At 42.6% G+C, this 24,930-nt stretch overlaps 1 protein-coding gene across 9 annotated transcripts in view; it reads left to right on the top strand.

Moving 5' to 3' along the window:
• Nucleotides 1-24,930, top strand: part of HNRNPM (heterogeneous nuclear ribonucleoprotein M) — a 54,759-nt gene that overhangs the window by 4,633 nt on the left and 25,196 nt on the right. For 6 of the 9 annotated variants that reach the window (XM_053583378.1, XM_053583375.1, XM_053583379.1 and 3 more), the window contains exons 2-4: nucleotides 14,963-15,132; nucleotides 22,145-23,119; nucleotides 23,204-23,297. In XM_053583378.1, the coding sequence (XP_053439353.1) occupies nucleotides 23,220-23,297 (78 nt within the window). In that variant the 5' untranslated portion in view covers nucleotides 14,963-15,132; nucleotides 22,145-23,119; nucleotides 23,204-23,219. Of the gene's footprint in view, nucleotides 1-14,962; nucleotides 15,133-22,144; nucleotides 23,120-23,203; nucleotides 23,298-24,930 lie in introns of those variants that run through there. The other 3 variants (XM_053583380.1, XM_053583381.1, XM_053583376.1) reach the window with 2 other exon arrangements.

The following is a 24,930-nucleotide window of genomic DNA, read 5'->3' as shown; positions in this document are numbered from 1 at the left end:
ATAGGGTAGAAGTCTATCTCGACAGAAAAAAAAAAAAGAAAAGAAAACGTTTTAAAAAATAATTAAGAAAATAAGGTTAAGAAACTTAACTGAGATTGACGCTAGAGGAGCATCTTGACTCCCAGGCCCTGTTGCTTTTATACAACTAATCTAAACAGTCACTAGAATTGGTTTATTTAGACCAGATTCTTTTCTGCTTTGCAATGATTTGAGTGTTTACTGTATGTTAAAAAGTAATGGTATACTTGGTAAAAAGGATTTTTGAGGCAAGTCAGATTGTGATTTTGAGATTAGAATAGGCAGCACTGGATTATGTGCATGCTGCCAGGGCTTTGCTTTCACTTTGTCCTTTGGTTTTATTCATGGTTAGGGAAAGAGATATTAATACTGGCCTGCAAAGATTAGCTTCCTTGGTTTTGGGGGGGTGGTTTTCTCAAATGGGCTCTCCCATTACAATGTTTTGCAAAAGCTAATTGTCTGGTAACCTATAATGAGTATAATGCCTAGGTTTCCTCACTCGGGGCTAGTTTTAAAGCCTGGTGAGTGAGTGTAACATTAGAAGGCTAGAAGTGAATCAGCCCTCCTCCCTAGGCTTCTCAAGAAAATTATTATTAGAAAAATATTGGGGGCGGGGCCTGTGGCTCAACGGAGTAGTGCGCCGGCCCCATATGCTGGAGGTGGCGGGTTCAAACCCAGCCCCATCCAAAAACCGCAAAAATTGGGTGGCGCCTGTGGCTCAAGGAGTAGGGCGCCAGTCCCATATGCGGGAGGTGGTGGGTTCAAACCCAGCCCTGGCCCAAAAAAAAACAACAAAAACCGCAAAAATAAAAAAAGAAGAAAGAAAAATATCATTGCCACAGTTTCTATGTGCCAAGAGTCTCTCCTAAACCTGTAAGGCAGGTAGTAACTTGAATTTACAGATGAGGGGACTGAAGCCTAGTGAAGACATGGTGACCTTGGGACTCAGACCCTAGGTTTTAGTCACTGGTAGTACTGCTCCCTTAGATATTTATATTTTCTAAGCTTTTTGTTATGCTGTTTGTTGGTTCTTATAGCATCTCTGAGAGCTAAGATGGATATAGGTTATGCTGGTTTTGCTGGTAAAGTACCAGAGAGGTAAAGAGCTTGAGTTACATGGTTAGTTAAATGGTTACTTGGAGCTAGAATAGTGCTGTGAATAGTGCTACACGTCTTAAATGCATTAGAGGAGCTCAGGATTTAAAGGATTTCTATGGAAAAACCCATAAAGGGGGTGGCGCCTGTGGCTCAGTGAGTAGGGCGCCGACCTCACATACCTAAGGTGGTGGGTTCAAACTCGGCCCCGGCCAAACTGCAACAAAAAATAGCTGGGCGTTGTGGCAGGCACCTGTAGTCCCAGCTACTCGGGAGATGAGGCAAGAGAATTGCTTAAGCCCAGGAGTTGGAGGTTGCTGTGAGCTGTGACGCCACCGTACTCTACCAAGGGCAATAGAGTGAGACTGTCTCTAAAAAAAAACCCCTTAAGGGATGGTTCTCAAGGGGGCCGGGAGATCCTTGTCCCTCAAGAGATGTGATCACAATTTTACTGTATTTGGATTGCTGCTTCAAATTACACTCTTTCCTGTTGAGAAACTTCGAAGGTAATGAGATATATTATACATGGGAATGGCATGGAGCCGTAAGAGTGTAGGGAATCACTGTTTTACACAGTAAATATAGCAGTCTTTAGTGTAATAGGTGCTCAATCTTTTTTTTTTTTTTTTGAGACAAAGCCTCAAGCTGTTGCCCTGGGTAGAGGGCCATGGCATCACAGCTCACAGCAACCTCCAACTCCTGGGTTTAAGCGAACCTCCACCTCCCAAGTAGCTGGGATTACAGGCGACCGTTACAATGCCTGGCCTTTTTTTTTTTTTTTTGGTTGTAGCGGTCATTATTGTTTGGCAGGCCCGAGCTGGATTTGAACCCGCCAGCTCTGGTGTATGTGGCTGGCGCCTTAGCCTCTTGAGCCACAGGGGCCAAGCCGGCACTCAATCCTTTTATTGGTTGTGCCCTTTATGTTCAATATAATGTTAGTGTCATGGAATAGTGACATGATAAATTGTCAATTTTCAAAGAATTCAGTGAAAGAATTTCAAAGCCATTTTAATGGCTTGGAAGGTACTTAGCGAATATTTTAGGCTTGTCTTTATCAGTGTATTATGAAATAGTAGGTTGAAAAGATGATTTGCGGCTCGGTGCCTGTGGCTCAAGCAGCTAAGGTGCCAGCCACAGACACCTGAGCTGGCAGGTTCGAATCTAGCCCGGGCCCACCAAACAGCAATGGCAACTACAACCAAAAAATGGCCGGGTGTTGTGGTGGGCGCCTGTAGTCTCAGCTACTTGGGAGGCTGAGTCAAGAGAATTGCTTAAGCCCGGGAGTTGGAGGTTGCTGTGAGCTGTGTTGCCATGGCATTCTCCCCAGGGCGACAGCTTGAGGCTCTATCTCAAAAAAAAAAAAAAAAAAAGAAAGAAAGAAAGAAAGAAAAGGTATTTGCATGCATTGTGGCTCATACTTGAAATCTTCACCTTCCTTTGGGAGGCTGAGGTGGGAGAATGGCTTAGAGACTGGCCTGGACAACACAGACCTGGTCTCTACCCCCTCCCCCAAATATATATACATATACACATATATATAATAAATATATTTATTATGTATAACAAATGTTTATTAAATATTAATATTTATGTTAATATAAATATTAACATATTAACACATTGATTTATAGATTTATATTAATATATAAAAATATGTATATTAATTACCCAGGTGTGGTGATCTGTCCCTGTAGTTTCAGCTACTTAAAAGGCTGAGGCAGGCTCAGCACTCGTAGCTCAGTGGTTAGGCTACCAGCCGCTACACTGGGGCTGGTGGGTTCCAACCGGCCTAGGCCTGCAAAACAATAATGACAGCTACAACAAAAAAACTAGCCAGGCATTGTGGTGGGCACCTGTATTCCCAGCTACTTGGGAGACTGAGGCAAGAGAATCGCTTAAGCCCAAGAGTTTGAGGTTGCTGTGAACTGTGACACCGGGGCACGCTACCAAGGGCGACATAGTGAGCTGTCTCAAAAAAAAAAAAAAAAAAAAAAGGCTGAATCAGAAGAGAAGAGATCACTTGAGCCTAAGAGTTTAAGGTTACGGTGAGCTATGATGACACCACTACACTCTAGAGTGGGCAACAAAAAAAAAAAGAAAAAAAAGTTTTTTTTTTTTTTTATTATAATGGGTCTGTTAGAACTTTGGGTAAATGATTAGTTGCTAGAATCCAAACTAGCCAGTTAAGGAAAATATAAGACAGATATTTAGCTTCCCTAGGTAGATCTGCCTATTGTGGCTTCAGTTTCTTAGAAAATTTACAAATATGTTACCAAGTCAAGTTATCGGGATTGGATTTTAAATTTAAGAAACATGGGCGGCGCCTGTGGCTCAGCGGGTAGGGCGCTGGCCCCATATGCTGAGGGTGGCGGGTTCAAACCCAGCCCTGGCCGAACATAAGTGAAACTTTGAAAAAGCAAGTCTGTTGCATCATTGGCAAGATAACTGCACATATTTAACATGTACATTTTGATAACTGCTGGCTTACTGAAATCACGCTGACCACTAGAACAGTGGTTCTCAACCTTCCTAATGCTGCAACCTTTTAATACAGTTCATGTGGTGACCCCCAACAATAAAATGGTTTTTGTTGCTACTTCATAACTATAATTTTGCTACTGTTATGAATCATAATGTAAATATCTGATGTGCAGGATGTATTTTCATTGTTACAAAGAGGTCGTGGCCCACAAGTTGAGAAAGGCTGCTCTAGAAGTATCCCTTTTCCCTTAGTAATCCTTCTCTCCCACAGTTCCTCCCTGTACCTACTTCCTTACCCCCAGACAACCCTGGATGAGTTTTCCATCACTATATATGAACGGTTCTCAATAGGTGACCCCTATAATCCTTAGACCAGTGTTTCTCAACCTTCCTAATGCTGCAGGATGTATTTTCATTGTTACAAAGGGGTCGCGACCCACAGATTGAGAACCACTGCCTTAGACATTTAGAAATGTATGAAGAGATATTTTCGATCTTTCCTTCATGACTTGGTGCTGGGGTTGTGACTGGTATATCTTGGATAGAGGCCATGGATGCTTCTCCACATCCTGCAGTGCACAGCATGGTCTCCCAGAACAAAGGATTATCTGGCTTAAAATGTCAGTAGCAGTGAGGTTGAGAAATGCTGCGACAGGTAGTTTGCTAGATAAGATTTTTAATAGTATATGAAACCATATGGTGTATATATATTCTTTTTTTGTCTGACTCCTTTGAGCATAATTATTGTGAGATTCATCCACATTAATGCATGTAGCTCAGTACTTTTTGTTGTTCAATGTTATTTTGTTATACAGATTTACTACAATTTGTTTATTCATTTACCTGTTAGACATTTGTTTCCAATTTTGAAATATTACAAATAATGCTGTGAACTTTCAGATAGAAGTTTTTTGTATGCAAATGAATATAATGCAAATAATATGAATATTATTTCTCTTGGGTAAGTAGGTAGTTATGGATGATTGGGTTATAGATTGGTGTGCGTTTGAATTTTTTTTCATTTATATTTCCCTTTTTTCTTTTTTTTTCTTAAATCATAGCTGTGTACATTAATGCAATCATGGGTACAATGTGCTGGTTTTATATACAATTTGAAATGTTTTTATCAAACTGGTTAACATAGGCTTCACGGCATTTTCTTAGTTATTGTGTTAAAACATTTATTTTCTGGGCGGCGCCTGTGGCTCAGTGAGTAGGGCGCCGGCCCCATATGCCGAGGGTGGCGGGTTTGGATCCAGCCCCGGCCAAACTGCAACAGAAAAATAGCCGGGCATTGTGGCGGGCGCCTGTAGTCCTAGCTGCTCGGGAGGCTGAGGCAAGAGAATCGCGTAAGCCCAAGAGTTAGAGGTTGCTGTGAGCCGTGTGACGCCACGGCACTCTACCCGAGGGCGGTACAGTGAGACTGTCTACAAAAAAAAAAAAAAATATATATATATAGAGAGAGAGAGAGAAAAGAAAGACATTTATTTTCTACACCTAGTAAATTTTACACATACCCTTGTCAGATGCACCGTGGTATGTTTGAATTTTTAAGAATCTGACAAAGTGGTTGTATATTTTACAATTTCTGCTAGTTCCTCTATAATTCCTAATTCCTCAACCTGTGGGTCTCGACCCCTTTGCAGCAATGAAAATACATTGTACCATTAGGAAGGTTGAGAACCACTGCTGTATATCCTTGCTAATCCTTGGTACCTCATTCTTTTGAATTTTAGCCATTTAAATAGATGTATAGTGGTATCCTGCCTTTTTTTTTTTTTTCTTTTTTTGCATTTCCCTAATGATTGGTGGTGTCGGATTTCTTCGCATGTACTTAATTTGCCATCCATATGTATATTTGGTGAATTGTTTTTAAATCTTTTGCCTATTTGAAAAAAGTTGGGTTTTTTTTTTTTTGTTTGAGACAGTTTTTTTTTTTTTTTTTGGCCGGGGCTGGGTTTGAACTCACCACCTCTGGCATATGGGACCAGCGCCCTACTCCTTTAGCCACAGACGCCGCCCTGTTTGAGACAGTTTTGCTCTGTTGTCCAGGCTGAAGTACTGTGGCCTCAGCCTAGCTCACAGCAACCTCAAACTCCTGGTTTCAAGCAATCCTCCTGCCTCAGCCTGCCAGGTAGCTGGGACTGTGGGTCCTCATAGTGCCCAGATAATATTTTCTATTTTTAGTAGAGACAGGGGTCTCTTTTGCTCAGGCTGGTCATGAACTCCTGAGCTCAAGGGATCCTTCCTGCCTAGGGCTCCCAGGGTGCTAGGATTACAGGTATGAGCCGCTGCACCTGACCCAAATTAGGTTCTTATTACTGAGTTTTTTTTGTTTTCTTTTTGGCCGGGGCTAGGTTTGAACCCACGGCCTCCGGCATATGGGACCGGTGCCCTACTCCTTGAGCCACAGGCGCCGCCCCTTATTACTGAGTTTTAAGAGTTCCTTTCCTTAGCCGGGCGTTGTGGTGGGCGCCTGTAGTCCCAGCTGCTCTGGAGGCTGAGGCAAGAGAATCGCGTAAGCCCAAGAGTTGGAGGTTGCTGTGAGGCGTGTGACGCCATGGTACTCTACCCAAGGGCGGTACGGTGAGACTCTCTCTCTACAAAAAAAAAAAAAAAACCAGAAAAAGAAAAAAAGAGTTCCTTTCCTTTATATATTCTGGATAAAGTCCTTTATATAGATATGTGCTTTAAATATTTTCTTATAGTCTGTGGCATTGTCTTTTCATACTTTTAACTGTGTCTTTCACAGAATAGAAGGTTTAGGGGTATTTTTAGGTTTTTTTTGAGACAGGTTCTTGCCCAGGTTGGAGTGAAGTGGCATGATGGTAGCACACTGTAACCTTGAACTCCTGGTCTCAGGCAGTCTTCTAGCCTCAGCCTCCCTATGTGCTGGGATTATTGGCATGAGCCACCACATGAGCTTTATAGAGCAGTAAGTTTTAAATATTTTTTTTGTTTTGTTATTTATTTATTTATTTTTTTGTAGAGACAGAGTCTCACTTTATGGCCCTAGGTAGAGTGCCGTGGCGTCACACATCTCACAGCAACCTCTGACTCCTGGGCTTAAGCAATTCTCTTGCCTCAGCCTCCCGAGTGGCTGGGACTACAGGCGTTCACCACAACGCCCGGCTATTTTTTGGTTGCAGTTTGGCCGGGGCCGGGTTTGAACCCATCACCCTCCGTATATGGGGCCGGCGCCTTACCAACTGAGCCACAGGCGCCGTCCTTGTTATTTATTTTTATTTCAGATTAATTCGTGGGTACAAACCATTCGGTTATATAATTTACACATGAAAGATTAAAGTCAGAGTTGCAGTTGTGTCCTACACTCAGGGAGTGTGTCATACATTTGTTTGTTTGTTTGTTTGTTTGTTTGTTTTTGTAGAGACAGAGTCTCACTTTATGGCCCTCGGTAGAGTGCCGTGGCCTCACGCAGCTCACAGCAACCTCCAACTCCTGGGCTTAAGCGATTCTCTTGCCTCAGCCTCCTGAGTAGCTGGGACTACAGGCGCCTGCCACAATGCCCAGCTATTTTTTGGTTGCAGTTTAGCTGGGGCCGGGTTTGAACCCGCCACCCTCGGTATATGGGGCCGGCGCCTTATGGACTGAGCCACAGGCGCCGCCCACATTTGTTTGTTTTTTTTAAAGTCAGAGTCTTGCTCTGTTGCCCTGGGTAGAATGCAGTGGTGTCCTAGCTCACAGCAACCTTAAACTCCTGTGCTCAGTCTTGTTTCAGCCTCCTGACTACAGGTGCTTGCCCCAATGCTCTGCTAATTTTTCTATTTTTAGTAGAGACTGGGTGTTGCACTTGGCTCGGGCTATCCTCAAACTAACGAGCTCAAGCAGTCCACCGGCCTCTGCCTCAGAAGTTTTTAATTTGAAGACTAATTTATGTTTTCCTTTTTTAGATCTATAATCCATTTTGCTTTCTGTATTTGGTAGAAAGTATGGGTCTAAGATCATTTTGCAAATAGGTAAAGCTTTTATTTTATTTATTTATTTAGAGACAGTCTCATTATGTCGCCCTTGGTAGAGTGCTATGGTGTCACAGCTCACAGCAATCTCCAACTCTTGGGCTTAAGTGATGCTCTTGCCTCAGCCTCCCATGTAGCTGGGACTACAGGTACCCACCACAATGCCTGGCTATTTTTTTTGTTGCAGTTGGCATTGTTGTTTAGCTGGCCCAGGCTGAGTTGGAACCCAACAGCCTCTGTATATGTGGCCGGTGCTATAACTACTGTTGTGCTATTGACGCCGAGCCATAGATAAAGCTTTTATAAGAAGTTTTTAAATGCTTAGTTCCTGAAATACTACTTTAATTTTATTTTCCATAAAAATAACCAACAGGTTGGGCGGCACCTGTAGCTCAGTGGGTAGGTGGCCAGCCCCATAAATTGAGGGTGCTGGGTTCAAACCCAGTCCCGGCCAAACTGCAACAAAAAAATAGCCCGGCGTTGTGGCGGGCGCCTGTAGTCCCAGCTACTCAGGAGGCTGAGGCAAGAGGATTGCCTAAGCCCAGGAGTTGGAGGTTGCTGTGAGCTATGATGCAACGACACTCTACCGAGGGTGATAAAGTGAGACTCTGTCTCTAAAAAAAAGAAAAAATAAATAACCAACAGGTGAAGAGGTTATGTGCTAGGGATATATGGTCAGATAATGTTGGATTCTCCTTTTAAATTTTAACTTAAGCATTTTTCTATGGTATAGATTCTTTACAAACTTCATTCCAAATTTGGGGTGTATTAGGTTAAAGAAATTTATTTTATTAATCTTGCCAAATTATAAACTTCCCACAAAAATGTATTTTTGTGGAAGGCTGAAATGGAAGGATCACTTCAGACCAGAAGTTCAAGACCAGCCTGAGCAACATGGTAAGACCTCCATCTCTAACAAAATTTGAAGAAGAGGGTGGTGCCTGTGGCTCAGTGAGTAGGGTGCCGTCCCCATATACCGAGAGTGGCGGGTTCAAACCCAGCCCCGGCTGAACTGCAACAAAAAAATAGCTGGGCGTTGTGGCGGGTGCCTGTAGTCCCAGCTGCTCGGGAGACTGAGACAGGAGAATCGCGGAAGCCCAAGAGCTGGAGGTTGCTGTGAGTCCTGTGACATCATGGCACTTTACTGAGGGCAGTAAAGTGAGACTCTGTCTCTACAAAAAAAAAAAATTTTTTTTTTTGAAGAAGAAAAATTAGCCAGGCTTCTCAGCTACTTGGGAGACTGATATGGGAGGTTCCTTTGAGGCCAATAGTTGCAGGCTGCAGTGAGCTATGATCAAGCCACTCCAGTCTGGGCAACAGAATGAGTCTCTAAACCCCTTTTACTTATGAGGATACTTCTCAGAGAAAATAATTAGAGAAGGATTTGCTTACAGAGGTACTGTGCTCACACTTTGGGCATTGAACACATGAGCTGCTTCCTCAATGGTGAGTGTAATGATATGATGTGGATTAACCTACCAAACCAAATACCTGGTTTCTGTGATTAGATTGGGTAATTCTTAGCACGGTGTCTGGGATAGACACTTTGTTATCTGCTTTGGCTGTAATTAGTTTATATATTTTGTAACTAATAGGTGTGCTAAGCAGTCTGTGCAAACACAGACTGAAAATACTATGTCATGGACCCTGTGTCACAATGATGTTTTTTATTTTGTAAATTTTCACCTATTTGGGGTTTCAAAAGTAACTTATTTAAAATACATTTGTAGGCTCAGCGCCTGTAGCATAGTGGTTACAGCACCGGCCACATATACCGAGGCTGGCAGGTTCAAACCCAGCCCCGGCCAACTAAGCAACAATGACAACTGCAACAAAAAAATAGCTGGGCGTTATGGCAGGCACCTCTAGTCCCAGCTACTTGGGAGGCTGAAGCAAGAGAATCGCTGAAGCCCAAGAGTTTGAGGTTGCTGTGAGCTGTGAATGCCACAGCATTCTATCAAGGGCAACATAGTGAGACTCTGTCTCAAAAACAAAACAAAAGGGCGGTGCCTATGGCTCAGTCGGTAAGGCGCCGGCCCCATATACCGAGGGTGGCGGGTTCAAACCTGGCCCCAGCCAAACTGCAACCAAAAAATAGCTGGGCGTTGTGGCTGGCGCCTGTAGTCCCAGCTACTTGGGAGGCTGAGGCAAGAGAATCGCTTAAGCCCAGGAGTTGGAGGTTGTTGTGAGCTGTGTGAGGCCATGGCACTCTACTGAGGGCCATAAAGTGAGACTCTGTCTCTACCAAAAAAAAAAAAAAATAAATAAAAAACAAAACAAAAAACACATTTATATCTGTGGGCTTTTCAGGGGATCATGATACACAGAGATTGATCTGTATTTTATGAATTTTTCTAACACATTCCTCACTGTCTGCCAAGAAAGTAAGACACGTAGGCATACTTTGGTGCATGACTTACATGGAGTAGACAGGTGGCCTGTGTAATAGTGGTCCATTCCCTTTGGGATCTGTTTTGTGGTGTGAAGCCACCCTTGTGGAGACTCAAGGAGATTGCACCTAGTTTGGTCATATGAGGATTAGAGTAGCCATAATATCCAGCACCTTGTCTGCCAGGCTTTGTGAAGGGAGGCCTGTCGATTTTGTATTGATGTAGTTCAGATCATGGAGGAAGCTGCTTTCCATAGTAACCTTGTGTCAAAGGGAATATGGCTCACACTGGGATACCACTTGGCACCTTTGTGTATGGGTATGGGGGATCAGTAAAAAGGACTCTGGGGACTACAAAAAATTGATAACTAAAATTTTCTCAAGTAAATTACATTAAAAGAAAGTGATCCTGGCTTGGCACCTGTAGTTCAGTGGCTGGGGTGCCAGCCACATGCACCCAAGCTAGTGGGTTCGAGTCCAGCTTAGGCCTGCCAAACAATGACAACTGCATCCGAAACTTCATGGCCGAGCGTTGTGGCAGGTGTCTGTGGTCCCAGCTGCTTGGGAGTCTGAGGCAAGAGAATTGCTTCAGCCCAAGAGTTTGAGGCTACTGTGATGCCACGGCACTGTATCCAGGGCAACAGCTTGAGACTCTGTCTCAAAAAAAAAGAAATGATTCAGCTACTATTGGGTGTTTGAATGCTACCCCTCTCCCACAAAAGGAAGACATATCCCAGAATAGATTAGCCCTGTAAATAACTGAAGGTAGTTTTTATGAATCATCAATATGATAGGTAGTCTTGGCTTTTTGTTTTCTGTTTTTGTCATGGATCACAACTCCGGTAGAGCCTGAGTTTGGCAGTTGCTGGTTTTGGCAGTTGCTTGTTACTGGTAGAAAGCAGAGGGCTTGGAAAGCAAAAAGTACAAGGCTTAGTGATGTGAGAGATTTACTGTGACTATGCTGGCTCCCCACTTGTTCCTGGTCAGCGCTCTCAGTTGCTTCCTTGTAGTCAGAGGGGACTGAGATTGAGTTAGCAGCTGATGGAACAGCACTGGTTCATCATTGCATGGTCCTTGCCCTGGCAGGTACACACATCTGGGCTTTCAGACTTGATGTGTGGGACTAGAGATTAATGAAAAATTACAGCATGGAGGCAGCCTAACGCACAAAAGTAAAGAGTATCCCATACCAAAAAAGCATCCACCCTCTTTGTTGAGGTAGTATTTTTTTTTTTTTTTTTTGTAGAGACAGAGTCTCACTTTATGGCCCTTGGTAGAGTGCCGTGGCCTCACACAGCTCACAGCAACCTCCAACTCCTGGGCTTAAGCGATTCTCTTGCCTCAGCCTCCCAAGTAGCTGGGACTACAGGCGCCCGCCACAACACCCGGCTATTTTTTTTTGTTGTTGTTGTTGCAGTTCGGCCGGGGCCGAGTTTGAACCCGCCACCCTTGGTATATGGGGCCGGCACCCTACCGACTGAGCCACAGGTGCCGCCCTATTTTTTTTTTTTTTTTTTAAGACAGTCTCATTATGTTGTCCTCGGTAGAGTGCTGTGGTGTCACAACAACCTCAAACTATCTCTTGAACTTAAAAGATTCTCTTGCTTCAGCCTCCCAAGTAGCTGGGACTTACCGACGCCCACCATAGTGCTGGGCTATTTGTTGTTGTTTTTGTCATTTAACAGGCCTGGACCAGGTCTGAACCTGCCAGCCCTGGTGTAAGTGGCTGGCACCCTAACCACTGAGCTATGGGCGCCAAGCCAAGGCGATACTGTTTTTGTGCTGTCTTTATTTATTTATTTATTTATGTGTGTGTGTGCGCGCGCGCGCGCTGCCTTTTACCTATCAGGGCTGTTCATCCTGGCTTCAAAGGAATAGGGTGGTTTAGAGAATGGTACCTTTTCTCCATTTTTTTGGTGTTAAAATGTACATAAAATATGTTCTTTTTTTTTTTTTTCCTTTTTTTTTTTTTGTAGAGACAGAGTCTCACTGTACCGCCCTTGGGTAGAGTGCCGTGGCGTCACACGGCTCACAGCAACCTCCAGCTCTTGGGTTTACGCGATTCTCTTGCCTCAGCCTCCCAAGCAGCTGGGACTACAGGCGCCCGCCACAACGCCCGGCTATTTTTTTTTTGTTGTTGCAGTTTGGCCGGGGCTGGGTTTGAACCCGCCACACTCGGCATATGGGGCCGGCGCCCTACTCGCTGAGCCACAGGCACCACCCAAAATATGTTCTTTCAATTATGTTAAGTATTTATATATATATATATTTTTTTTTTTTTTTTGAGACATAGTCTCACTATGTCACCCTCAGTAAAGTGCTGTGGCGTCAGAGCTCACAGCAACCTCAACTTCTTGGGCTTAAGCAATTCTCTTGCCTCAGTCTCCCAAGTAGCTGGGACTATAGGCACCCACAACAATGCCCAGCTATTTTTTGGTTGTAGTTGTCGTTGTTTGGCAGGCCAGGGCTGGGTTCGAACCTGCTAGCTCTGGTTCTGCTAGCACCAGCCACTGAGCTGCAGGTGCTGAGCCATGTTAAGTGTATGATTAAGTACAGTGTTGTGCATCCATCACTGCTATCTATTCCTGTATCTTTTTTTTTTCCCTTTTTTGAGACAGTTCTCCCTAAGCCCTAGGTAGAGTGTCACGGCGTCCTAGCTCATAGCAATCTCACTATCTCGGGCTTAAGTATCTTGCCTCAGCCTCCTTAGCAGCTGAGGCTACCAGTCACCCACCACAACACTCAGTTTTTCTATTTTTAATAGAGACGGGGTCTTGCATCTTGCTCAGGCTGGTCTTGAACTTCTGAGCTCAGGCAATCCACTGGCCTGAGTGCTGGGGTTACAGATGTGAGCCCCTGCGCCTGGCCCCCTGTAACTTTTTTTAATCATCCTAAGTATAAATTCTGTGCCCATTGTTTATTTTATTTATTTTTTAGAGATCAGGTCTTATGTTGCCCAGGCTGGAGTGCAGTGGTATGATCATAATGCCCTGCAGTCTCCATCTCCTGGGCTCAAGCCGTCCTTCTGCCTTAGCCTCTGGAGTTGCTAGGATGACAAACAGGAACCAAACTGGGCCCCATTGTTTAATAACTTCCTCATTTCTACCTCCCCTTAGATCTTGGTAACTTAACCTTTTGTGTTCCTTTTGTCAATGAATTTGCTTATTCTGGGTTATCTCATAACCAGGATCCTACAGAATTTGTTCTTTTGTGACTGGCTTATTTCATTGAGCATAATGTCTTCAGGGTTCATCTATGTATTGTAGCGTATGTTAGAATTTTCTTTTTATGGCTGAATAGTATTCTGTTACATGGATATTCCATATTTTATGTATTCCATTTCATTTGTTGATGGACACTTGGGTTGTTTCCACCTTTTGGCTTTTATGAATAATGTTCCTATGAATATTTGTGTACATGTATTTGAATTCTTCTTTTTCTCCTTTTTTTTGGAGACAGAATCTTAGTTGGTCATCCTCAGTAGAATGCCATGGTGTCTTAGCTCACAGCAATTTCAAACTCTTGGGCTCAAGTGATTCTCTTGCCTCAGCCTCCCAAATAGCTGGGACTACAGGTGCCCACCACAACGCCCAGCTAGTTTTTAGAGACGGGGTCTCTTTATGGCTCAGGCTGGTCTCGAACCTGTGAGCTCAGGCATCCACTTGCCTCAGCCACCCAAGTGCTTGGATGAGCCCCTGCGCCCGGGTCTTCTTTTTCTTTAATACTTTTGAGTATATTCTCAGCAGCGGAATTGTTGGATCATATGGTAGTTCTCTGTCTAATTTGGAGTGAGTGCCAAACTTTTTCTTAGCGGCTATATCTTTTTTATTTTTGGAGGCAGAGTTTCACTTTCCCACCCTCAGTAGAGTGCCTGGTAGAGTGCCGTGGTGTCACACAGCTCACAGCAATCTCCAGCTCTTTGGGGTTTTTTTTTTTTTTTTTTGTGGTTTTTGGCCAGGGCTGGGTTTGAACCTGTCACCTCTGGCATATGGGGTTGGTGCCCTACCCCTTTGAGCCACAGGCACCACACAAAAGAATAGCCTTTTTTTTTTTTTTTCCCCAGATTTTGGCCGGGGCTGGCATATGGGGCTGGTGCCCTACCCCTTTGAGCCACAGGCGCTGCCCAGTCTCCAGCTCTTGGGCTTAGGCCATTCTCCTGCCTCAGCCTCCCAAGTAGCTGGGACTACAGGCGCCCGCCACAACACCTGACTATTTTTTTGTTGCAGTTTGGCTGGGGCCGGCCTTGAACCCGCCACCTTTGGTATATGGGGCTGGCGCCCTACTCACTGAGCCACAGGCGTCCCCACGTCTGCATCATTTTACATTTCCATTTTTTTTTTGTAGAGACAGAGTTTCACTTTATCACCCTCGGAAGAGTGCCATGGCGTCACACAGCTCACAGCAACCTCCAACTCCTGGGCTTAGGCGATTCTCCTGCCTCAGCCTCCCGAGTAGCTGGGACTACAGGCGCCCGCCACAACGCCCGGCTATTTTTCTGTTGCAGTTTGGCCAGGGCCGGGTTTGAACCCGCCACCCTCAGTATATGGGGCCGGCACCCTACCCACAGGCGCTGCCTACATTTCCTTTTTTTTTTTTTTAACACAACAAAAGATGCTTTTATTTGTGAAGCTAAAAATTGATTGGACCAGTGTGTACCATTTCGTGTTTCTGTTCTGTGAACTCTTGGAAATCTTCCCTTTCTTTTCCTGTTTCTGTCTTGGAATTAATGGAACTTGGGCAGCAGGTTGCCTTCACTCTCGTCTCACTTGTAGCCCATAGGAGTTTTTGTAAGCCTAGGAGAGTGCATTTTTCTTGGGAGTGGTTTCTTGGTAGGTAGATTCTAACACTGCTATACGGAGCACTTTAGTGTGAATGTCTCAAATAGAAACCAATATTAGCTTTGTGTTATGCTTAACTTTGTGTGGAATTTTAAACCTGGCAAATTAAATATTGGCTTTCACATTGTGCTAATGTGTAAACCCTTCTTCTCTTTTGAATTCAGTGAAGGAGAACGACCTACTCAGAATGAGAAGAGGAAGGAGAAAAACATAAAAAGAGGAGGCAATCGTTTTGAGCCATATGCCAATCCAACTAAAAGATACAGAGCCTTCATTACAAACATACCTTTTGATGTGAAATGGCAGTCACTTAAAGACCTGGTTAAAGAAAAAGGTAATGGTACTGGTGGTTGAGTAGGGTAAGAAGGTTGGTGTGTCATCTTTTCTGTGGTTAATTTCCTTGGTTATTTTTTGTCAGTGGAAGCTGCTTGAGTTAGAGCATGAGTTCTGTCTAGGCTTGAAGAGTTAAGTCCCCTTACCCCACCCTACTTTTTTTGTGGTTATGCTTTGTGTCCAACAGAGTGGTTTGTATGGGCCGGTGGCCTACAAATGATTTTCCTGGCTTAATATGGTTAATAAGGCTTCAATTAGGCCTGAGGGGAGCCTTTTTGTGTTAAGAAAATTTTTTGAATTCTTCACCTTAGATTTTTCCTTTTTTTGTTTTAAAGTCTGGAAGGAAGATAGTTTGTTTAAATTTTGTGGTTATCTTCCTGGGCTCAAAATATGGTAGCTAGAGCTGTGCTGCTCGCATTCCAATTGGTAACACATCAGTGTGCATTTAAAATATTAGGCTCCCCTTCCCTGCCACTCTCCTTCCCTGGAAAAAATAGATTGGCAATCGAAGAACTTAAAATAAGGTATCTGCTCTGTAATGTTGTACCTTAAGTGCACATTAGTCACAGCCCAGGTGTCCAGATTCTGGCTTAGGGCAGGGGAAGCAACCAAACTGTGCTGCCACCAGGAGGCCTGAGGAGGCTGCCCTCATGGTTCTCTGCCTCACCCCTATACACACTACCTGTGTCCTCTTCCTTTCCTTCTTTACTCCTGTTCTCCTTTTGTCTCTCTTTCTTGATTTCTTGGCCCTGCTGGTGGCACTTAGAATTGAAGAGATTGCTCAGCTTTGATTTAGACAAAAGTATTGATGGAGAACAATTTGTATAATGCCTTGAGGCCCCACCTCCCACACCTAGCATTAAATTACCTTTATTGGAGTCTTTGAAGGACTGAAAGGTATTGGTTTTCTGGAGCATTCATAATGAAAAGAGATGTGAGCTTGATTTGTCATATGATTTAACATTTCAGTGACAGAGATGGCCTGTGGAGAGGCCATTTTGGCATGTGTACTGGTGCTCCCCAAATTGAGTTTTGAAATTATGAATGGCACTGCCATCATTGTCCCATCACTTATTTTGACCATGACATGAAAGAAGCACTAGGCACCGTGAACCTCTCTTGTACAGTCATGTGTGCTACTCCCATGTGGTATTTCTCCAGGTAACACAGATGGAAAAATGTTTTGTTGTGAGATTTGTTTTCCTGCCTCGATCAGCCAAAATCATTCCTGCCAATGCGCTCGTAGGGCAAGAGCGAAGTTTCTTTTTGTCTGAAGGGCGTGTCATGTGGCATCCCGGATGCAGTGTTCTTGGTTTTTGGGACTGCTGCTTCAATACAAGCTTGGAATTTCTGTATAGTACAGTTGGGTCTCATTCGAATTAGCTTTTGGAATAACCTCCAAATTTGTGTTCTCGTGATTTGGTTGAACCGCTGAATTGCTATTTCCATTGATAATAAGGTATAGTAGTTCCAAGAACCAGGAATGTGGCTTTGAAAATGCAATTGTTAGAATTTTGTAAGAGATTGCAGGCCAAATTATTTTTTTATTTTTAGGAGTGTGTGAACCAGTTTTGGGACATGATGGATAAAGTAGGTGACATTTTTACTGCTTTACCATTCAGTAATTCAGTTTGGGATGCCTTAAAGCTGGTAGCAGCAGCAGCCATGATGTTTCTGGATGTAGAAGCAGTTCACCTCAATTTACTATTTTGCACTCATTATTAAGTGTGGAGCCAGCCTGGTGGTTTATTTGGATACTTCCAAACTGGTTCTCATATTCCCCTGGCATACTACTACGAATGCCCGGGCTCAGCCCTTTCAGTGTATTTTTGGTGGTGTAATTTAGAATTACAGGTGTGCAGTAAATCAGTTATTTTTAATGAACTTTAAAATGTTCTTGTTTAGAGCTCCCCTGTACTAGTTAAATTAATTGCTTTGCTGTTTAGTTAAATAATTAGCAGTATTAGATTGTGGGTAAAGTGATTGATAAGAGCAAGGTAATCTTTTTATGGTAATGGTTACATTCAGTATGTGAACTATAAAGAAATTTACTGTGTTTACTTGCATATGGCTCCTTAAGAAATGTTATTTTCATTATGAAGTTTTAAAAATACATTTTTATTCCTGACTTGGTATACAAATATATGTTTAAAGATTTATTTTAAATCTGAATTACTTATTTGAAATTTGTTAACAATAAGTTTTCAGGTTTTTTTAAAGACTTACTGCACAAGAAAAAAATGCAGAGAGGCACTCACACCCTAAAGGTGTTAGTTTTTAAAAACATTATCCCAAACCACAGAGATTTGGGCTATCTTATTATAACCACACTTCATCAGTCTCCATTTTAAAAGTCCGTGCCTTACAAGATCTTAGTCCTGTGGTTTAAGGAAACTAGTGGAACAAGAACTGAAATTAGTTGTCAACTTATTGTAGCAGCCTAATTGCAGCCTCACAGTGTCTAATTGTAGCTAGCTTTGAGATGGGGGAACTTTTCTAAGGATCCTTATATGGGAGATTATCTCATATACCCCTCTCTAATTCCTGATCATCTTCACCTCTTTGATACCAGGTGTATAGTCTCCATCTTTTTTTTTTTTTTTTTGTAGAGACAGAGTCTCACTTTACCACCCTTGGTAGAGTGCCATGACGTCACAGGACTCACAGCAACCTCCAGCTCTTGGGCTTCTGCGATTCTCCTGCCTTAGCCTCCCGAGCAGCTGGGACTACAGGTGGCTGCCACAGCGCCCGGCTATTTTTTTGTTGCAGTTCAGCCGGGGCTGGGTTTGAATCCGCCACCCTCGGTATGTGGGGCCATGGCCCTACTCACTGAGCCACAGGCGCCACCCTATATTCTCCATCTTTAATTTTAGAATTTAGCGGCATTCTTGGAGATCCTATTAATAATCTGTTCATTGCATTAATTGGTGGTCCCTTAAGCTCCTGCACGTTACTTACCAGTCCACAGCTATTGTGACAGATAATGGGATACATATCTTAAAGTGGTTGACATAAGGACTGGGCAGAATGAAATTAAAATTTCTGTGAGCACTAAGTCTGTGAGACTCTATTCTACAAAAAACACATATTTAGCTTTACATAATGAAGTGCACGGCCTGTAGTCCCAGCAGCTCCGGAGGTGGGGCAGGAGCAAGATCACTTGAGTTTGAGGCTGGACGGAGCTCTGACCTGGGCAGAGGAAGACACTTATCAAAAAACAAAAACAGAATTTCTGTGAGCAAAAAGTTATCTTAGGCATTTTAAGCTTAAACAGCACTGTGCTACATTAGTTTGAGACCCTAAAATCCTGTGTGGATGAAGAAAGCTGTTCACTGCTGCTGCCTCTCCTGGTCTAACCAGGGAGCTGGCAGCATCAAGGTGAGGCAGCTGCAACTGAGGCCAGACTGCTGCACTAGCAGTGAGTAAACATGGAGCCTAGTAATGAAGTTTACTCTCAAATTGATTGAGTTTAGCAGCAGTTGGTTTAATTTGTGTAAGCACAAATTTAAGTAATCTTTCTGTTATTATTTGGTACATTACTTCAGGTAATTTCAAATTCCAAATGATAGGAAACCGAGGCCCAGAGTGCAAATGTAGTCCAATAGAAAGCTTCATTTGGCTCTTGGAGGTAATTTGGATTGTGGGTCTGTGAGTCAGAACTTTGATTTTCTATTTAAATAAAATCCCTACCCAGTCTCTTTGCGCCTTCATACTTTCCTTTGTTGGAAATTCAGGCTGCAGAAAGGTCTGTTTTGCTACAGCATTTATATGTGTGGATGCAGACATGCAGCCTGTCTGGCTTATTACTCTTTGGTGTTTGGTTTAGGCTCTTCTGCTTTTGTCATGGGATTAAGAGCAAGCGTGGGCTCAGTCTTTTTCTAATTTGTCCATAAGTCAGGTAATCATGTAGAATAATGACTTTGGCATGTTTTTGTATTAAAGAATATGCATTTATTCTGTACACCCCTCTATTTGAGTGGCTACCTGAAAACTATTATGAGGTGAAAAAATGTTTAGTTGGCAACATGCCCAACTTTCAAGCTCTTCCTTCCCTTTAAAAAGTTGTAGGCCTGATCACATAGGAATTTTCAGTGAGGCTTAAGCTTCTATATTCCCTCTACTTTTTTGTTTGTTTCAGACTTGAGCAGTAAATGGGAGCCCCCAAACTAATTTTCATAAAAATTTGTGTAGGAGTGTGAAATCTGCCTCCGGGTCCTAACCTGCTGTGGGTGATTCGTTCTTTTAAAATCTTCATTTCACAGAATATGACCAGTCTATGGGTTACTTGGCAATTTTGCCTTCAAATTCTTGTCAGTAGTTGTACTGACTACACAAAACTGGTCTTTAATATTGTAGAATCAAAAGAGAGGTGAAGTAGTCTTTTAAAGGCTTAATAAATATCTTCCTATAGGGAAGTATGAATTGGCATCTATTGCAGAGCCTGCAACACTGATTTGATGAAGTCTCTTGTAGGTGGAGATGGGAATTTGATGTATTCGTGAAGAGCTTTGTCATTACTGGTGATCTCCAGGACAATACACTTAGGCTGGCACCACAGAGGGTTATTGGTTATTCCACAACTACTCCATTTGGTGATTGTGGGGGGGGGGGGGGCGTATTTTAGCAAATTTCTAGTGTAAAGGATTGAAGTCAAGAATGTCAAGTCACTAGAATGTTACATGGGACAAGTCCTGATTTTTAAAACTCTCTGTTTATGACCATGGGAAAAAGTGTGGTTTGGACTTGCTTGGTTTCTGGGTTGCAGTAACAGCTTTTTGATTAAAGTGTCTTTATGGACACAGACTGGAGACTTCAAATGCAGCTGTATTTGCATTTTGACAGTATGGTTATAGCTATCTTGAATTAGATATTGTGTGTTTTTTTTTTTTTTAAGGGGTTATTAGGTGGTATACACAGCTGGTAGGAAGTAAACTCCAGGGGTCTCTTCACTGTTTGACACTACAAGGCATTTTCATCAAAGTGGAGAACAAGGGCTGCTGGTCCTGGAATGGCTGCTGCTATTGAAATAAATGGCTTTTAACAGGGCCTCAGGAAAGGGCTGTAACTGTTTTAGAACGTTTTACTTTTGTGAGGGTAGGATAAATCCAATTTGTACAACTGTCCCTTGGCTGTGATCAGTTTTCAGTTTGCTCTATAAGAGTACATACTTCAAAAGTGAAACTGTACTGGTCTCTCCTCGTTCCTTTCTTTGTTAATTTGCACTAATTCTCTCCCCTTCCTGTTTTGTGCAAAGTGCCAGTTTGATTCTGTAACATTTCAGGAGAGGACAAGGAAGGTGAGGCTATAGACTTAAAACTTTAAATATTTGGCCTTCTTGCCTTCAGTCTTTGTGCAAAAGTCATTAATAAATATGTCCTTCAAATTGTTAATTTTTGTGTGAAGTAATCTTACGTTGGTTTTCATTTAAATCTTTCCTTGCTATATTCATTTGAAAGTCTTCCTAAATTTTTAATATCCTTTAAACAAAAGAATTGGAATTGGTCTTGTGGAGCCCATTAAGTGGGTTATTTCTGCCTTTTTACTACTAAACCAAACTTGAAAACTGAATTGGAGAAGGATTTAACATCATAGAAATGATCTTTGAAGGGAAAAAAGATATTCCTGAGAAAAAAAGTCCTGTGTTGACCTTGGAGAGCCTTCTGAGAGATCATTTTCTCCATGTGAACGCTTTACATTTCTGTTTTCTATGTGCCATCTTCAAGTTCAGCAGCCATTTTGGTGGTTGTCTTCATGGATTCTAACATCTGGTTGTGGTGGTCATGAATTGGCAATCCAAACCTTGAGGAAAATCTGCAGAACCTTTTGAAATGTTTTGGGTTTTATCCCTTTGTGTAGGTTAGAATTAGTCTATTGAAATGTTTAGATGCAAAACCTGAATCTGAGCCCTAAATTTGAATTTATAGGGAGGTGTAGAAAGCCTCCCTATAAAGCAAGAATAAAGCCCAGCTAAATTCACTGAAGAGAATCTTCTCTGGCTTTGTGATCTTTTTTTTTTTTTTGAGACAGAGTCTTACTTCGTTGCCCTTGGTAGAGTGCTGTGGCATCACAGCAACCTCAAACACTTGGGCTTAAGAGATCCTCTTGCCTCAAGTCTCCCAAGTAGCTGGAACTACAGGTACCTGCCACAACACCTGGCTTTTTTTTTTTTTTTTTTTTAAGAGATGAAGTCTTGCTCTGGCTCGGGCTGGTCTTGAACTCCTGAGCTCAGGCAATCCACCTGTCTCCGCCTCCCAGAGTGCTAGGATGACAGGTGTGAGCCACCACACCTGGCCAGTCTTTGTGATCTTATATGCAAACATTGTGCTCCAGACACTTATGGAGCCTAGTGATACATGCAGAACTAGTTTTAGAATTTGTGGGACTCAGTGCAAAATGAAAACAAGGGGCTTCTTGTTAAAAATTAGATACTTCACTACAGTGATAACAGTGTTAAACCAAACTTAAAGCTCTTCTGAGCACAGGGCTCTGTACAGTTACACAGGTTGCACACCCATGATGCTGGCTTGGTGGCTGTGTGTGTTCCTTTGAGCTTATATGTACACATACAGGCATCCTTGTATTTATAGGATGTGAGCTCAGTGCAGTGGCATTGCAATGTGTGTGCTCTGTACCTGCTTTACCAGCAAGAGAGTGTGTGTAAAACTGTTTTCTTCCCTTCCCCCCAAAAGTGAATCCTGCAGACTTCTTTCCTGTAGTTTTGGATTGCCTCTAATCATGAATGGGTCTTACAGACAGGGAAATTGATATGGAAATCTGTTGAAATAGCTTGTTTGTGGTGGGAGGAAAATCAAGGACATATTGTTAACATGTTTCACCTACTTTTACTGCACACCTGTAATGCCTAGTGCGGTGGATTAGAGAATATGGAGTGTTTCTGGGCTTTCTTATAAGGCAGAGGCTCCATACAAGGTTGCTGATGATTGTTCTAAATTCCCATTGTTTTCTTGGCTTTTCTCCCTTGGTTTATGTGTCGTCTGGAAACTGATTTGTAGTTGGTGAGGTAACATACGTGGAGCTCTTAATGGACGCTGAAGGAAAGTCAAGGGTAAGTGTCTGAGAGAATTTCTTCTGTGGATTTACTACATGAAAAATGTAACTGTATGGTGGCGTGGAATCGAATGAAATCAGGAAGGCAGTGAGTGCTCATGTTACAGTAGCTATGTTTGATTTTGCCAAACATTTGGTGGGGTGGGAAGGGATTTGCAAAGGGGAGTCCCGCTTTTCCAAATGGCTGGCCAAAGAGCTTTTTGGTATTCTGTTTGGATGCCCAATTTGGATAACTGGGGACCAATAGTAGTATTGTCTCTTTGTTAACAGAGGAATTGGCTGTGTGTGAATTATGCATGGAATTTTAGCGGTGGTATAATTTAATGTAAAACGTGTGTTCTTGTCTAGAAAACGTTACTCTTGGTTGTTTGCTGAATTTGAAAGTTGTGTGAACCAAAGACTCTGAAAAGTTGCCTTTGTGCCAGTAAATTGTAAAACAAATATTAAAAACCTGAACGTTCAAAATTGGCCTAGTTTAAAGAGAACATAAACTATTTTTCTGTGGTGCAATAGAATGGCTTAGAATAATCAGTTAGGATGAGCTTAATTTATGGAAGGGATGGATTTAGGAGGAGTATGACAAGGAATTGATTGAGTATACAGAGGGAAGCAGATCTAAAGTTTGTGTGATTTCTTGGAGAACCTGAATTTAGGTCTGCTTATTATAACTTTAGCAACCATAGTGTAATGCTGGTAATGTGTAGGAAAAGGAGAAATTAAGGAGCCCACCTTTAATGAGGAAGGCTAGGCGAGGCACTTCTGTCAGCTTCCCCTTAGAAGGGTTAATTTAAAAACTAACTTTGTTACATAAATCGTAATTTAATTTGTTTATAACTGTCACTGGTATTTACTATTTTTTTCTTTTCTTCCCCCCCCTTTGCTCTTCTGACTGGTCTTTGGCTTCTCCCAAAGGGATGTGCGTAAGTATTGTCTAGTTATTTATTGGCATTTGAGCTTTCTAACTTGTAGGACTGGTTTCACTCATTTCCTTTTGACTTTTGTAGTGTTGTTGAATTCAAGATGGAAGAGAGCATGAAAAAAGCTGCAGAAGTCCTAAACAAGCATAGTCTGAGTGGAAGACCACTGAAAGTCAAAGAAGTAAGCTCTTGCTTAACACTGGATTTACATTGATTGTTGAGTTATCCCTGCAGAGAGTTAAAAAAGACAGTATGGTCCTTGACTGCATTTTACCGAGTAAACCAGCCTATTGTTTTTAATCAAGAGGGCTAGTCACAGCTTTCAGCAGCCACTCCTGTCTCAGGCCTTGTGTCAGGGATACTCACACTGATCCCACGGGTTTTTATTTTAATTTAATTTAATATTTTGTTTTTTGAGATAGCGTCTCACTTGTCGCCCTTGATAAGAGTGCCGTGGCATCATAGCTCACAGCAACTTCAAACTCCTGGGCTTAAGTGATTCTCTTGTCTCAGACTCCCAAGTAGCTGGGACTATAGGTGCTCGCCACAACGCCCAGCTATTTTTTTGAGACAAGGTCTCGCTCTGGCTCAGGCTGGTCTTGAACCTGGAGCTCAGGCAATCCACCTGCCTCAGCCTACCAAGTGCTGGGATTATAGGTGTGAGCCATGATGCCCAGCCCCCACCATGTTTTTTTTTTTTGTTGTTGTTGTCGTCGTCGTCGTTGTTGAGACGGAGTCTTACTATGTGGCCCTTGGTAGAGTGCTGTGGTGTCACAGCTCACAGCATCCTCAAACTCTAGTAGGGCTTAAGAGATTCTCTTGCTTGGCTATTTTTTGTTGCGGTTGTCATTATTGTTTTTAGCTGGCCCGAGCCATGTTTGAACCCAACACCACTGGTGTATGTGGCTGGTGCCGTAACCACTGTGCTACAGGTGCTGAGCCCCACCATGGGTTTTTTAAAATTGGGTTTGTGCAGTTAAAGGACTCAGTACCTACAGTTTTACCCAGTCTGAGTCCTATTCTTGGCCCACTTTTTTTCTTATTTTAAAGTGCTTTTGCCATTACTTACTGTCTTTCATATTTAATCCAAATCAAATTTCTTTCCTTCCTCTAGGAAGAGAGTTTTGTTGTTGTTTAAATTAATTAAGTCCCTCCTTGACTACTTCTTATCTCCTCTTATTGGGGAGGAAGATGAGTATTTCAGAGGTCAGAAAGGAGAGTAACGGTAGGGTTTAAGGTGTCCTAAATGTTGATGGTGTCTTTTTTAGTGCCGATGGTGGTAAATGACAGGACAAAGTTCAAGAAGAGTCAATACCAACACTTCACAGACCTGCTCAGATGTTGTCACACTGTCCAGACTTTATACATATGAGTCAAAAACTTGAAGGACTTGGAGGATGGGGGTACCTGGGTGATCTAGAACTGTGTTTTCAAACTTTCGGAAAAGTTATTTATGGGGTCTGCAGAAATTATAAAATTCCATTGAATTAGTACGATTCAGTTACATCAGGCAGCCCATGAAGCTCTTGTTTTAGTCCAGAAGTTCTACATTATGTCAACTAATTGTGTCATCCTCCCCTTTCTTCCTTTTCTTTTTTTAATTCATCTGTTTCAGAAACAAATTTCATGCCCTTAACTTCCTTTCTTGTTCAGCTGTACTATTCCTAAGGATGGTGGTCATTTGACTTTCTTTTTTTTTTTTTTGCAGTTTTTGGCTGGGGCCAGGTTTGAACCTGCCGCCACCTCCGGTATATGGGGCCGGCGCCCTACTCCTTTGAGCTATAGGCACTGTCCATTTGACTTTCTTGTTAATA

Source organism: Nycticebus coucang, chromosome 3 (genome assembly GCF_027406575.1).
Source record: "Nycticebus coucang isolate mNycCou1 chromosome 3, mNycCou1.pri, whole genome shotgun sequence".
Classification (NCBI taxonomy): Eukaryota; Metazoa; Chordata; class Mammalia; order Primates; family Lorisidae; genus Nycticebus; species Nycticebus coucang.
Note: the sequence above shows the minus strand (reverse complement) of the source record. Positions and strands in the feature narration are given on the sequence as shown.